At 38.7% G+C, this 15305-nt stretch overlaps 1 protein-coding gene across 1 annotated transcript in view; it reads right to left on the bottom strand.

Moving 5' to 3' along the window:
• Window positions 1-15305, bottom strand: part of MYO16 (myosin XVI) — a 484344-nt gene that overhangs the window by 292497 nt on the left and 176542 nt on the right. The window contains 2 exon segments of the mRNA XM_034665464.1: window positions 2184-2249; window positions 10672-10782. Coding sequence (XP_034521355.1) covers window positions 2184-2249; window positions 10672-10782 — 177 coding nt within the window.

The following is a 15305-nucleotide window of genomic DNA, read 5'->3' as shown; positions in this document are numbered from 1 at the left end:
TTTCTCTCATCTATGGAACATAAGAACTAGGATGATCGGTAGGGGAAGAAAGGGATAAAGAAAGGGGGGTAATCAGAAGGGGGAATGAAACACGAGAGACTATGGACTATGAGAAGCAAACTGAAGACTTCAGAGGGGAGGGGGTGGGGGAATGGGATAGACTGGTGATGGGTAGTAAGGAGGGCACGTATTGCATGGTGCACGGTGTTATATGCAACTAATGAAGCATCGAACTTTGCATCAGAATCCGGGGATGTACTGTATGGTGACTAACATAATATAATTATAAAATAAAATAAAATGATAAAAAAAAACCATGTATTTCTGAAAGACCTGCAAATACACCACATTACTTGAAGCCGTAAAATTGCCACACTGTTAACACCCTAGAAATGAAGAAACCACAAAATCACAGGTCTATACCATTTGAGATACAATATAACATGACAAGTAATGCCGTACCAAAACAATTTATTCCGGCACATTTTCCCTAATACTTAGAATTTGACCTCTAGACTATAGAAGCATTTATATAATAGCTATATATGTATATATTTTATGCAATTATGTAAAACTGGCTTTTGTCTCACCATTAGATTCTTATTAACTCTATGATCCAATATAATACCATAAGTATAAACCAGAAACAACACATTAGCTTTAAATAGCAGGGGTTCTCTCTCTCTCTCTTAAATTGAAGAATAATGAACTTGTCAAGTATCAAAGATACAGAAGGTCATGTTTAAAGCTAAATAAAAAGCCCCAAATACTTATTTATAAAAGGCAAAAAATTGACAATATAACTATTTAACTTAAATGACTATCAAATGAAACTTCAAAAACTTAGAGAAGGAGACGATAAAAAGAAAAAGCAGAAATCAATCATATAGAGAATAAATATACAACAGAAAAAAATTTAAGTCAAGAAATGTTTTTCTTTGTAAAGATTAAACCAAACAAGAAATTCCTAGCAAATTGATTTTAAAAAGTCAGAGAAGGCATACATGACCAACACAGGGAATGAAAAGAAATCCCACAAAATTCTACAAACATTAAAAAAATAAATAGGATCATGAAAAATAATATGCCCCAACCTTTGGAAGTTTAATATAATGAACAGAATCCTTCAAAACAGGAATTATTAAGAACAAACATAAAAAGAAATAAAAATATGAACAGTGCATATGTCTACCGGATCATCACAGGTCAGGTTGAACTCCTCTGATGGAACTCCTGAGATGACTGCAGTGAGGGCGCCTACCCCGTCCGTCACGTGACCACGCACTCAGGTTGCCCAGGCTAAGGCTGGGCTCTTCGCCAGAGGAGTGAAGACAGTGGGCAAGGTGCAGCAGTTTTAAAGCAACAGTGGAAGTGACTTTGGCCCAAAAGGAAGAAGTTGGAGCAGGGAGGGGGCACTCTGTCTCAGGAGGAATGTCTCTAAGAATTCTTCACTGATTCCTTGGGAGCTTAAAGAACGTGTTCTCCCTCCCTTCCCCTCTTCTCCTTCTCCCTCTTCTCCTCCAACCTCTCTCCTACCCCCTCCAACATCTAGGAGCATGTCCCTGCTTCAGGAACATGTGTCTGCTCTGTCGCCTCTTGGTCATGCTCCTGCTCCCTATGAGCTATGCTGCTTTCACTGGAACCAGCCTTGTGCTTACAACAACAATAGGGAGCTTGCGCAACGATATTCTTGATCTACTAGAAAATCATGCTGTGTGTTCAGTTACCTGAAATAATTTCCCAAAAGCAATTTCTCTTTTAATTTTGAGAGTCTCATAATTAAAAGTGGGAAGTCATTTGAAAAAACATGCAAAATTCAATATTGTCCTTTCTCATTCTCATTGTTTTAACATCACAGAACTTTTCTGACAGAGGTCATGATGTTGAAATAAGGACTGTAAACCAACTGATCTTGAAAGTAGAGTAATATATTATTTAATTTTAGCAGTCTGTCTAATGATTACAATTATAGGAAAATGACATATTCTAAGTGTAAAGGAATCTTTTGATAAGATCACATTCTTTTCCATTTTTGTCTCAGAACAAATGAAAGTCATTATTATGCAAATTTCAATTTAGAATTTTCTGAGAAGTTTGACTTTACTTATTGTTTTGGGGTTCTTCTTAATCCATCATTTGAGGTGAATAGGTATTTTAAATGATATTTTAAATTTTATACTCACCATGGTGGAATAAATTGGAAGCTCCTTGAATGGGTTAACAAGCAAGAGTATGTCTCCAATAAAAGTCTGTTAAAAGAAAAGGATATAAATAGTTGGTGGGCTATATAAAGAGAACATTTAAAATTAAAAATGATACAACTTTAAAATCACTGTACAAAATAGAGAAAATAAATAAAAGCCATACTTTAACATTTTGTGAACTGTTGTAAAGATTGTGAATAAAGAAATAGGAAAGTCAAATTCAAATTAAATAAAACCAACAGGGTTGTTCCATTAAACACATAAGTGAAATGACTGGATTCTTTTTTTTTTTTTAATGCCAAATCCTCTTTTATTCCAAATCTTTTTTCCTCTTTTTTTATAATAATTTTTTATTATGTTACGTTAGTCACCATACAGTACAGCCTGAGTTTTTGACGTAGTGTTCCATGATTCACTGTTTGCCTATAACACCAAGCGCACCATGCAATACGTGCCCTCCTTAATACCCATCACCAGCCTATCCCAATCCCCCACCCCTCTCCCCTGAAGCCCTCAGTTTGTTTCCCAGAGTCCATAGTCTCTCGTGGTTCATTCCCCCTAAAAAGAAATGACTGGATTCTAAGAATCGCTTTTCTTAAAGGGGTTTTGTGAGGATCAGAGTGAATAAAAAATATAAGATTAAAACATGGCAAAATATACTGAAGGAAATGAATGTCATAATGAGTTCTATGCTGCTACAGAATAAAAATAAAATGCACAAGTGAAAAATGAGTAAAACACAGAAAGCAAATAAAAATACTTTTGTAATTAAAAGAAGAACAAGTAATGAAATATAAAGTCACAAAGAACGGACGGGATAAATAAGTCAAATAATAAAATGATAGATTTAAACCCCCCCCAAATCAGTAATTACATCAAATGTAAAGCTAATAAATACTCTAATGAAAGGACAAAGATTATGAACTAGATTATTCTGTATAGATTAAGAAAATTTGGAAGTAAAAAGATAAAGCAAGAATACCTGCAAACAATAATAACAGAAAAAATGTGGTTTAGCAACACTCAATTCACACATACAACAAAAAATGATGAAAAGGGACATTTCACAGTGATAAAATGTTAAATCAATCAGGAAGATACAGCATTTAAAATTTCTATGAGACCAAAATCTAGCACAAAACATACGAGGCAAAAACAGCAGTAAGGAGAAAAATTAATTCACAATTTAAACAATATTTTTTCTTAGTAACTCATGGAATAAACAGATAAAATCTTGAAATAAAAAATTACCAAGTGACTAATTGACTTATATACAGCACTGTTACCAAACACTTGCAGAATATACATTCTTTAAAATTGAACACAGGTCAGATTCATTATATTTAAAGGACCTGAATCACATAAAGTATGTACTCTGATCACGGTAGAATTAAGACAGAAATTAATAATGGATAACTAGAAAATCACCAAATGTTTGGGAATTATACAATGCACCTGCAAATAACCTATGAGCCAAAAAAGGAGCCACGAGGCAAATGAGAAAATATTTTGATTATAACACATCATAATTTGTGCAATGCAACCAAATATATACTTAGTATGGAAATTGTTGCCTGATATGCTATTTATAATGTTAAAAAAGAAGAAAGGCTGGTAGTTTTGATCTAAGTATACTTTTCAAGGACCTCATCAAATTACATCAAAATATACAGAAATATAATCAGTATAACAGCAGAAATTAATGGAATAGAAAACAAAAGTCAAAAGGTGGTTTTTTGAACAATATAATAAAACAAGACTGAGAAAACAAGAGAAAATGCACAAACTACATACAACATTTACTACATACAATAAAGACATGAAAAGAGATGAGGAGATATTTGGAAGCACATTTTTGCCACTATGGATATTTAGATAATGTGGACAACAACCATCATCTCACCAAAACAAACACAGTAAGATATAGAACATCTGACTAGTTTTTTTCTGTAAAAGAAATTTGAAGCTATGTCTAAAAACCTTTCTCAAAGAAAATTTAAACTTCACTAGTGAATTCTTTCCAACACTGATGAACAAAATAAGCAAAATAAGCAGTTACATATATTCCAGGAAAGAATTTTAGAGGGAACACCATTTCATTTTAAGAGGGCTACATAAACTTGGTATTACACACCTAAGCAGTAAATTGAAAGAAAGGAAGATTACAGGCTGTTCTCCTTCCTAAAGTACGTGCAAGAATCCTGAGCAAAATATTGACAAATTGAATCCAGTAATACATTCAACAGATAATCTGTTTCAACCAAATAGGATTTGTTCTAGTAACATAAGGTTGGCTTCATATTAGTAAATCAACCCTTGTAGTTTATAATAATAAAAAGTCATAAAATCAATAAATGTCAAAAAATTTAATAGCATTCAATGCCTCCTCTTGATTAAAAATAACAACTTTTAAAAACTATTAATATAAGGAACTCCCTTAATCTAATAACATTTAACCATACCTATGGCAGAGCTACTGCAAACAACTTGCTTAATGATAAAATATCGAAAGCTTTTCCCTGAGATCCAAAATGAGATAGGGATGCCTATCTTAGGTTATTGTCACCTCCCATCATCTTTTTATTAAGAGTGCCATCCCGTGAAATAAAACAGGAAAAGAAGTAAGGAAGTTATTGATTTAAAAGAGAAAAATAAAAGTCATGATCTACATAATATGTGGCAGTATATGCCGAAAATCCAAAAGATTCTCTGTATAAATCAATATTTACATATAAATTTAGCAAGTTTGGCAGATAAAACATGAAGTTCACAATCAAATTATACCTCTATATTTGTAACACACAAAAAGAAAATGAAATTTGTTATTTTCAATAAGAAAATAACATTTATTAAAGCATCAAAGTTTGAAAAAGGCCTAGAAAGAGATCTGATACGAATGGTCAAGACATCAAAAATTTAAAAACGTGCCAGAGAAGGTAACCATGGCCAAAGGAGGGATATTAACCTTCCATGATATTAAGAAGCCTTCTACATATCAAGATTTATTATACTACTATAGTGATTAAGATATCTTGGATCCATACAACAGAAGGCAGATTCTAGAGAGGGACCCACTCCCCAGGGTCACCTGGTCACCCAAAGGCACCAGTGCAATGTAGCAGGGGAATCCGCATGGGGAAACATTAGTCTGGACCCTCCTCTTGTATCATTGTGAAATCACTTCCACACTGGTAATACACCTTAAATGTGAAAGTGAAAACAACCAAACTGAAAGAAGAAAATGTAAGAAAATGGCCCAAGCCAAATTTTTTAAGTAGACACAAAAAAACATTAAACATAAAGAGCTTCGTACAAACTGCAAGCTTCTATTCATCTACAGACCAACTAGAAGACAAAAATGCAAGCCACAAACTGGGAGAAAATGCTTGCATATGTGCATATTTGACAAAGAAAGAATATCCTGAATATATAAAAATCCCTACGTACCAAGAAGAAAAAGTAAAACAACCCATTTATTTTTACTGACTGGGCACCTCATGAGAGGAGATGGCCAGGTGAGTGACACACACGGTCACCACCATCAGTCAGCAGGAGGATGTGAGCTAAAACCACAATGGGAGACCACAGCCGCCGGAATGGCTAACTTGTGTGAAAACTACTAACACAACAGCCAACTCTGATCATGCTGAGTGTTGGTGAGGGTGCGGAAGCCGACATCTGTGGCGGCAGTCTAACCACTCTGAGAAAGTGTTGGGCTGTATCTCCTCAGGCTGAAGGGACCTGTGACGCCCGAATTCCAGGGCTGGGCTCACGGCCCCGTGAAAATAGCTGCACGCGGCCCCACGGAAATACCTGCGTACACGTGTCACCTAAAAAGGCCTACGATGGTTTGTAACAGTATCACCCATGTAATTCACATAATTCTAACAGCATAATTCAACAACCAAACGGTGGAGACAACTCAAGTGTTCCTCCATTGTAGAGTAAATAAATAAATGAGGATATATTCACAAGGCAGCTGATTTTGCAGAAGTAAAAATGGGTAGCTGTGGCTGGAAGCAATAAAATAGACGGTTATCAGAAATCAAACAATGAATGAAAGCAGGCAGACACAGAAGAGAACACACCAGCTGAGTCCTTTTATATAAAATACAGAAAAAAACACCAAACGAATCCGTAGCTACATATGCTAAAATCTTTTGTGATGATTACAGTAAACTGAGGAAGGGGCTTCCAAATATTCCATTTCTTCATGGAACTGCTGGTTACCTGGGTGTGTTCACCAAATGAAAACCAGGAAGGCTTCTTTGAGGTCAGTGCTGTCTTGAATCACAACATATAAAGACAGTCATGCTCCACTCATGGTTTGTGATTCAAGACAACACTGACTTCAAAGAAGGACTGGCCAGGATTCTACAGCCAAGTAAAGGAGAAAAGAAAAGTAAAATTACTGAACCAAATGGGACCTTTATAGTGAAATATCTGAAAATTACTCAGAAAAATGAAGAGAAAAAGTAGACAGAGGGAGAAGGGAGAAATCTGCTAAGGAAGGAAAAATGCAGAACTTCAAAATAAAATCAAAATACTTCTAAATTGCACTTTTCTATTGAGATATAATTTCTATTTTGATCTAAGTATTGAAGAAATTTGAGATTGTCTTTGCCAATGTATTTCGTGATAAACAAAAAAAGAGTTTAGAAAAATGTGATCTGAGTGTTAAGGACAGACTCCTAACGTATGAGTTTACATAGGCTTACGCCATATTCTCAAGAGCCTGCTTTGATGAAAGGTGCTTTGTAAATGTTTTTCAGGAAAAGGATTTTTTTTTAAGTTAGAAACCTACAGATTTCCTTCACCTCATCTTTCTAAACTATCACAGTTTTATTTTTAATAGCCCGCACATGATAAGTGCTCACAAGGGTCTATGAGGTTGAGTGGAATGACAGGGAATGACATGGCAGGTAATGCATGTGGCGGGTGTGGCTTCAGATTCCAGGCTAGGGGGCAGTGTCAGCTGGGGGAAAATGCGTCTGTCCTCATAATTTCAAATATCCTCCAAGTGAGAGACTTCAGCTTCTTCTTCTTTTTCTTTTTTTTTTTTTAAAGACTTTAGTTATTTATTGGACAGAGAGACACAGTGAGAGAGGGAACACCAGCAGGGGGAGTGGGAGAGGGAGAAGCAGGCTTCCCACTGAGCAGGGAGCCCGATGCGGGGCTCGATCCCAGGACCCTGGGATCATGACCTGAGCTGAAGGCAGACACTTAACCACTGAGCCCCCCAGGCGCCCCAGACTTCAACTTCTGACACAAGCTTGTCAATTTTAGCCTCTTGAGCTTCTCTTACCAAGAAGACCCGCTACACCCCACTGGGTCACCTGGAAGGAAAGGGTTAGTTAGTAAGTGGCTCAGGTGAGCTAGGCTGCCTACCTGGCTAACCAGATACAACAGGAGCCTGTGTTTGTTTGGGGGGTTTCTTTCTCTATGAGTCTTGAGTCCTACCAGTTGTATTTGTAAAGAGAATATTCTCTTTACAGATACATGTTTATCTGCCATCCATAAAGAAATTTGATTGCATATTCTATTTCCGCTGTCCCGGTTGACAGTAATTATTCAGAGAAAGAAATGCCTTTGTTCTCTGCATTATTTAGGAAGCAAACGTCTCATCTCTTACAATTAATTTTGTTTGATGGTTTGCGTACATCCTACTGCTACTGGCTATATGGAACCCTCACAATCTGATATCCAAATGAAATGCTATACACTTGGTTAAAAGGGCAAGTTTTGTTTGCTCCTGGGTTTTGGCATCAAAAGGAAAGAGAAAAGAAAGAAAAGGAAGGAAAGAAAGAAAAGAGCAACTTACAGACTGTTTTGAAAGATCATCTTATATAACCAGATTACAGCAAAAAGAGATGAAAATCCTGGTTAGATAATTAATTCAGCAGACATGGGTTACGTCGGCCTGATGGGCCCGTGGCAGTAGTGGAGGTCCACTCTGTATATTTTGAAAGGAGGGCTGCTAAGATTTGCAGGAAAATCAAATGTGGGCCACCGAAGTAGGACCAGTCCCAACACTCTAACCAGGCACTTCAGTCTGAACCTGGGAGCAGAGTAACAGGGGCAGGGAGGGGCATGTAAGGAGAGTGGGTGTGGAAGTCAGATGACCAACTCTTAACACAGCATCCACTGAAATCAGTACTTTTGTATTTGTGAGAAGGAACACTTTTATTTCCAATTTATCGTGGACTGATACTTTTGTAAAATGTAATAAAAGTGAACTCCTGTAAACATGGCATTGAAAAAGACAAACACATACAAGATGTAAGCCTGGATTCTTACTAGAGTCAATGGACAGAAATGAAACCATCAAATTGTCCTAAGAGGTTCTAAATGATTACTCTCACTGCAGAACGGTAATAAAAAGTTCATACATCCAATGGTCCAGAGGATACACTCTAAGAATCACTTGTTATTATTCAATCAATAATGTTTAAACGGCTTGTCTATCCATTAAAGGCAAGTTCAAATAACATAACTTAGAGCACTCATTACAAAATTGATCCCAGACGATTTAGCTCTTCAATATTTCAGGTATGGAAAAGAGGAAAATCATGTCTTATGCAGTGGCAAATTTATATTTGATGTGAACTTTAGCAAAGCACGATCCAGAGAGAAAGAGAAACCCAGTGGGCAGGAAGTATCTAAGAAGATGGTCCAGTGCCGGGAGGAGTTGGAGCCATGACTGATAAACAGATAGAAAGAACTTGTCACTTGAGATTGGAAAGTGCTTGACCAGGCCTCATAGTGAGCAAACCCAGCATGGATCCCACTGTCACTGAGCCAGTCTAGCACAGCAAAGGGACATTCATCAAATCACCGGTGACATAGATCCTCACAAGTGGTGAGAAGAAAGATCCATCGTGACTTCATCAGAAAGGTCTGGGGGGGGTTACTTAAAGACTGAAGAACTTCTGAGTGGGAGTGTATAAAGCGAAAGGAAAGGAAAAAAGTGTTTATTCCATGGGGTAGAAAGAGAAGCTTAGGGGGAAGTAAAACAGCCCAAGGAAAATCCTAACGCAGGCAGGAGGGCGAGAGCATCAACCAGTATCTGGGGCCTGGGACCTGAATGAAGACTGTGGTCACCCTCCCATGAGAAGTGACAAGCCACAGAGACGTTTCAAGTCTGGGAGTGGCAAGATCACATCCGTTCCTGATAAGAATGACTCTAGCTCCTGGTGAGATCAGGTTGAAAGGGGACAAGGTTGCCTCCGCAGGGTTCGGAGGCTGTGGAGAAGAGACAGCAGTGACCTTGATGAGGATGGGGACCGCTGAGGTGCAGGGTGGATTAAGTGGATGTCAAGCATGAAGGAAATGAAGAAATGCAACACAATTCAAGCAATGGTCTTCTGGTGATGTAATTAAGAAGGTAGGAAGGAGGGGGAGGCAGAGGAGAAGAAGGGTCAGCACCAGGTTGGAAAAGGTGAGAAAATGGAATAAAACTAATACACAATTAGCAGGGCCATCCCAGGGAGCGAAGTTACCAGCTTTCACCGCTTTATGCCAATGACTCAATCCCGTCCGTTTCGATAGAAGCATTTAATTGTAAGTGTATTTACAGCGGCAGGCAATTTATCCAAGCATTAAGATGCCACACTGAATTTTCATAGTCTAATCAGCACCTGACGATTTATTACTCATAAGGAAATCTCAGACTTCACATTTACATGAAAATTACTTAATCAATTTCTCAGTAGACTGGGGAAAAAAGAGTGTTATCAAAAAGGGATAGCACATATGGGCATCAGATTTCTCTATAGACATTCTGATTGAATTGCTCTGAGTTGAATATCACAAAATCAAGGAGAGGGAGACAGACAGAGAGACGGACAGAGACAGGGACTGAGATGACATGGTGTCTAAATCGTTCTGTATACTGGATGAAATAACACATATACACCAGGGGAGAACCACAGCAAATTAATTCTCTATGTTGTTTGTCATCTTAGTCATATATCCGTATCCTGTTATCAGAGATCAGTGTATAAATTATTTACTTTACAGACAAAGCATTTCCTGATAACTTAAAGGGACTCTGGTTTCTCTTTTCATGCAGATAGAAATGACATCCTCCAAGCAGAGTGAACTTTCCCTCTGTAGCTTCCTTTTCCTGATCTAGCAGGTTTAAGTACAGGAAACAAACAGCATTTTTGGCAGTGACTTGCGGATCCTGTGGTTTCTAGCCAGATCTTCTTCCACAGCGAACTCGACAACGGGAAAGTTGTCAATCCTCAGGGTATCCACTTTCACTTAACAACTCTGAAACCTGGATCTTTGTTGAACTTGCCTTAGAACTGAATCAGAATGAACCTGAACTCTGAGAAATCGACCTTAAGCTATCAGCAAGACCAGAAACAACAATAAGCCCCCTCCTTGTAATATCTGTGGCACGCAAGGGGGGGAATCTGCAGCAAGACAAAGCAGGGCACAAGGCAGGTTCAAGGGCACTTACATATATCTGATTGTTCCCAAAGCGCTTCTGAATTTCATAAAGCAGGGTGCCGTCATTCAGCTCGCTGAGCGTTGCCAGGTCATCACTGGGAGCGGGAGGCATCAGCTTGACCTAGGAAAAAAAATAAGTAGGATCAATTCTAATTGCTTTCCCATCAACTTTCTTCACAGTTGGATGTTCCAATTCTAATTACATGTCAAAAGTTTAGAGACCACGTGAGTTCGAAACCATTATTAAAAGATGAAATGGTTCACTTAAAAGGAACAAAAAATTCAACAGCCACAGAGAAATGTATTCAGATGAGAATTTCTGTCCTATGCCCACGAGCGTGTGCACGCTCGCTCACACACACACACACACACACACACACACACACACACACCAACGTAGGCACCCGCAGGGCTACCTTCCGTCCCACAAAGGCATCAGTCTGCCAAAATCATTTCAGCACGTTGACTTTCCTAGTCCCAACTTAAAATGTAGACAGCTCTGAGCTGTTCTGAGTCTTCTAAGACCAGCAGCTGAAAAGCTCACATATCTGCAGTGTTTCCAAAGCTAAAGCAAAACTTCCCCGACTACCGTGGTTGGCGTGGTGAAGGAGCCAGCGTGCCTGGAATTTAGTTTCCGCAGACGTGTAGGAGGAGGCCAGATTTTGAAAGAAGACTCTAGAATTCTGGCTTGGGATTTTTATTCTTTTCTACATTACTCCTACAATGAAAGTAGCTGTGAGATGAAGATAATTTTGTCATAAAGAAAAACATGCTTCCCTATTCAACCTAATACAAAGTGACGGAGTTAAAAAACTGGGAAATATTTCAAATAAAAAAGATGAATTTGGATGATTTAATTAGATGAAAAATCTATCATTTTCAAGTTAGGGATGGACCATAGTTAATTTTGCATACACAAGATATGTTGTGCAAAGCAGACGCCTGATCTACAAAGACAGCTTTGGTTTTCTTTTGTCAAACACGGAGGAGGAGCCAAAGACCAAGAATATTCTTATCAATGCCTCTGTGAGTTCATTGGTGCCCCCAGTGAATTTTAAATAACAGCCAGTTTATTTGCATCATTTGTACTCATGTTTGTACTCTATGTTGGATTTGCCTTTTGTATTTATATTTGCATTACGTATCTTATCATTATATGTACCACTGTTAAAGAATTTGAACTTAAATATTACTGTTTATCAGCTAAATGTTTATGGCATTGACAAATACTGCACATTAAAAAAAATCTAAATGAAGGATGATCTCTCTGATATAAGTGGTTTGCAAAATGCAATCATTCTCAGGAGTTCATAAATTGAAGTCAGTGCTTTCCCAGGCTGTTTCTAATCCTAATGCATTCATCATGGAAACTCAAATTCTTCACTGGGAATCTCAAGTGGTCGGAAGAGTGGTTTGTTATGTCTTCCAGTTAGATGGGTATCGCGCAGCGGTCTCTGGTAGGAGAAATACCACCACTTGTGTAAGTGGTGAACACTATATTCCAAGAGAAAGCTGTTTATGTATTGAAAATCAATTTGTAAAATACTCCAGACATCATAAAGGTCAGGAACAAGCCTCTTCTCACCCCACACCACGCACAAACTCAGTGAACACCCTCCGTTCATTTTCTTTGCTGTTGCAGCATTTAAAAGAAATAGGCCTCAAAATCTCTTTCAGAATGAAACTTTAAGGAACATATCACATAGTCTCATTAAAATAAGTTAATTAGTTCATTTTAATTAGTTAGGGCATAGCTGGAAGACTTCGATCCTGTTAGAAATATTTACTTACATAGTCAAGAGTAGAATCCAAAAGCTGGTACTTGTGGCTGATAAAAATTGAAGTGATAACGTCCCGCCTCCCCTGATATTCTTCTGGGTTGTCAAAATCAGTTTTGGGATGGTGCGATATCTTTTTTTTTGTTTTTCTTTTCACATTAAACACTTAGTTCTACTTAGAAGAGTCTTGTAGGCCCAAAATGCTGCTGGGAAAGTGACCAGCGGTCTGGGTGACCCAGGCACGTTCCACTCTGCATTTTTCATCAGTCACGCTAATTTGGGTAAAAATCTTACACACTGAACTGAGCTTCCTCACCTAAAAAATGCTGGAAACTGAAGCAGATCTAAGGCATCAATCATTTTTGTATTCATGGGGGTGAACGTGTTTAAATCTCAGTGGTGTGTCTTCCCGGTGGGGGGACGGTGAACATTTTTCTTCTGTAACATTACTAAGTCACTTTCAATTGTCTTTGATAATACGAAGGATGATGGTGTGTCCCTCACAGGAGGCTGTGAGGATGAGCTTGTGCGGAGGCCCCGCGAGGCACCTGCTTTGTGGGTAAGTGTGTAGTAACGAGTGCATCGATACCTAGGGAAACATCTGGAGAGGGCCATGAGCACCAAAGGTAAACTTTCTGCCAACTTCCCTGAGGCTGCCTTTGGAGAAAGGAGGAGGCAGGCTTTTGTCGAGGGCTCTGGGCCAATCTCTGCGGCCCTCAGCAGAGACCCTCTGCTTTCATCCTCTCTAAAAACTGGAATTCTCTTTCACATATCCCTTTTTTGGGGAAGGATCTGCTGTGAAATAATAATTTTTAAAAGTTTGAGATTCATGGATATAGTCCAACATCCTTAATTAGTAGACAGAGAACTTAAGGCCCAGAGAGGCTGCATGGTTTCCCTGGGGTCACACAGCGGATAGGTCAGAAGGAGAAGCTGGGACAATACCCATCAGGGAACAGTGGAGAAAGTCTAGCAGACACCGAATAAACCGACAGTATATATTCAATCATTTGCCTTTCTTTTTCTCGCTCACGGGCTCTTTGCCAGGCACTGTGATAGAGGTTTAGTACAAAGAGGGAGCAAAGGGATGAGGTCACGTACCTCAGAGTGTTTACAGTTTGCTGGGGGAAAAATAAGAATGCAAGTACGAGACTGCAGTTATAAAAAGGGCTATGGGGGAAAACCACAGGATGCTCTGAAAAGTGAAAAAGTGGACTCCCGCTTGGATGGTCTAAGAAGTCCTCTCCAATGAGATCACAGCAAAGCTGCACCTGGACTTAATTCCGCAAGACCATCCTGTGGGGTGGGGGTGAGGTGGGCAGGGAGAGCGAAAAACGTGGAAAGGGCCCTAGGTGCTGCCTGTGAGCTGCAGAGCGGGAGGAAACAGGGCGGGGGGTGGAGAGGGGAAGAGAGACGCACCAGGGGACAGATGGACAGACGCCAGGGCAACAAGAAGAGGAGCGGCCACGCTCACCATGGTGGGGAGCTATACTGGATTTATTACTTGTGACCCGTAGAGACAAGATCGAGGTTTACTTATATTGATAGACAATTGCAATGCATCCAGAATCACAGACGCAAGTGTGTGCCCTTAGATATGAAAGGAATTCAGAAAATAAGTACAAATGGGTGAGGACATATTTCCAAGAAATAAAAAGCCTACTGGCAAAAGTCTTCATAGAGAGAGAGACATAAAAGGAAACTTTCATTATCAATTTAGAGATGGATATAAATATCTTTTCTTTTCAGTGTCTTTGCAAGCATTTCCTGAAAGTAAAAAATGTATACATCTACATACACACAGATATGTGCCCCAGAAATTTGATAAGAATGTGCAAATGTATATCTATACACATTACACACGCACATGTTAATACATGCATCATCTATTCACATTCATGCATATACATGATATGATACAAGCCAATAATGGATTGCAATGACTCTGAACAATGCAAAAATAAGACAAAAGTCTCCATCAGGTTAGCATACATATTTAACTCCCAAAGCATCATAAAAAGGAGACAAATCAAGAGCAAGATTTTTTCTTTAGAAGAAATGGTTTACATTTCTTAAATAATAAACTTCCTCTTATAACCGCAGCTCTAACAAGCTCAATGCAAATTTCTGGGTGTATGTTTAGAAAAAGCATGAAGAATACTAACAGAAGTCCCACATTTGTTCCGACAAGCCCGAAAGAGTTATTGCAGACATCTCGTTGGTATTCTTGAGGATTTCCATCTACAGTGGCACAGCTGTTTCTCGGGTTCGGGAAAATACTAGGCTGACAGTAAAAATGGGAAGACGTCCTAGCCTGTCTGCAGTAATGAGATGTGACAGATACAGCGTGAGAGCAGGTCAAGGGAAGCATTCCTTGCATTTATCACATCAGGATCCCAAAAGGATCAGGAAGGAGGCTCTCTTAATCGATCTTAGGCAAGGCTATCAAAGGGACACATTCTTTGCAAAGATTTCAAAAGCCTTGGGACACCTGCTAGCAAGTGGAAAGAAGAAGAAAAAGACATCTCTAAATATTTTTATGTTATAGTTGTAGGCTCGATAAAGTCTGCTGCCAAAGTCTGCCAAATAATTATAACACAAGGTAAAACAGAGAGGGATAAATACATAGAAAAGATTAACATCCTCTCTCTAGGACTGACCACTATGATTTCTATGAAGATATATATCTCTGTCTATTACTGTAAAAGGAAAGATCTAGAACATAAACTAGAAATCGTTCAGGACAGAAAGTCGGGAAGAACTTCAGAGAAACACTTGGAGAAATGTTTTGAGATCCAAAGGGAACTTAAGTTTCGGGAATATTCTGACTTCCCCGATTCCTGGCCTCCACTTGTCAACACTGCAT

Source organism: Ailuropoda melanoleuca, chromosome 7, assembly GCF_002007445.2.
Source record: "Ailuropoda melanoleuca isolate Jingjing chromosome 7, ASM200744v2, whole genome shotgun sequence".
Classification (NCBI taxonomy): domain Eukaryota; kingdom Metazoa; phylum Chordata; class Mammalia; order Carnivora; family Ursidae; genus Ailuropoda; species Ailuropoda melanoleuca.
The sequence above is the reverse complement of the archived record's forward strand: the minus strand, read 5'-3'. Positions and strand labels throughout refer to the sequence as shown.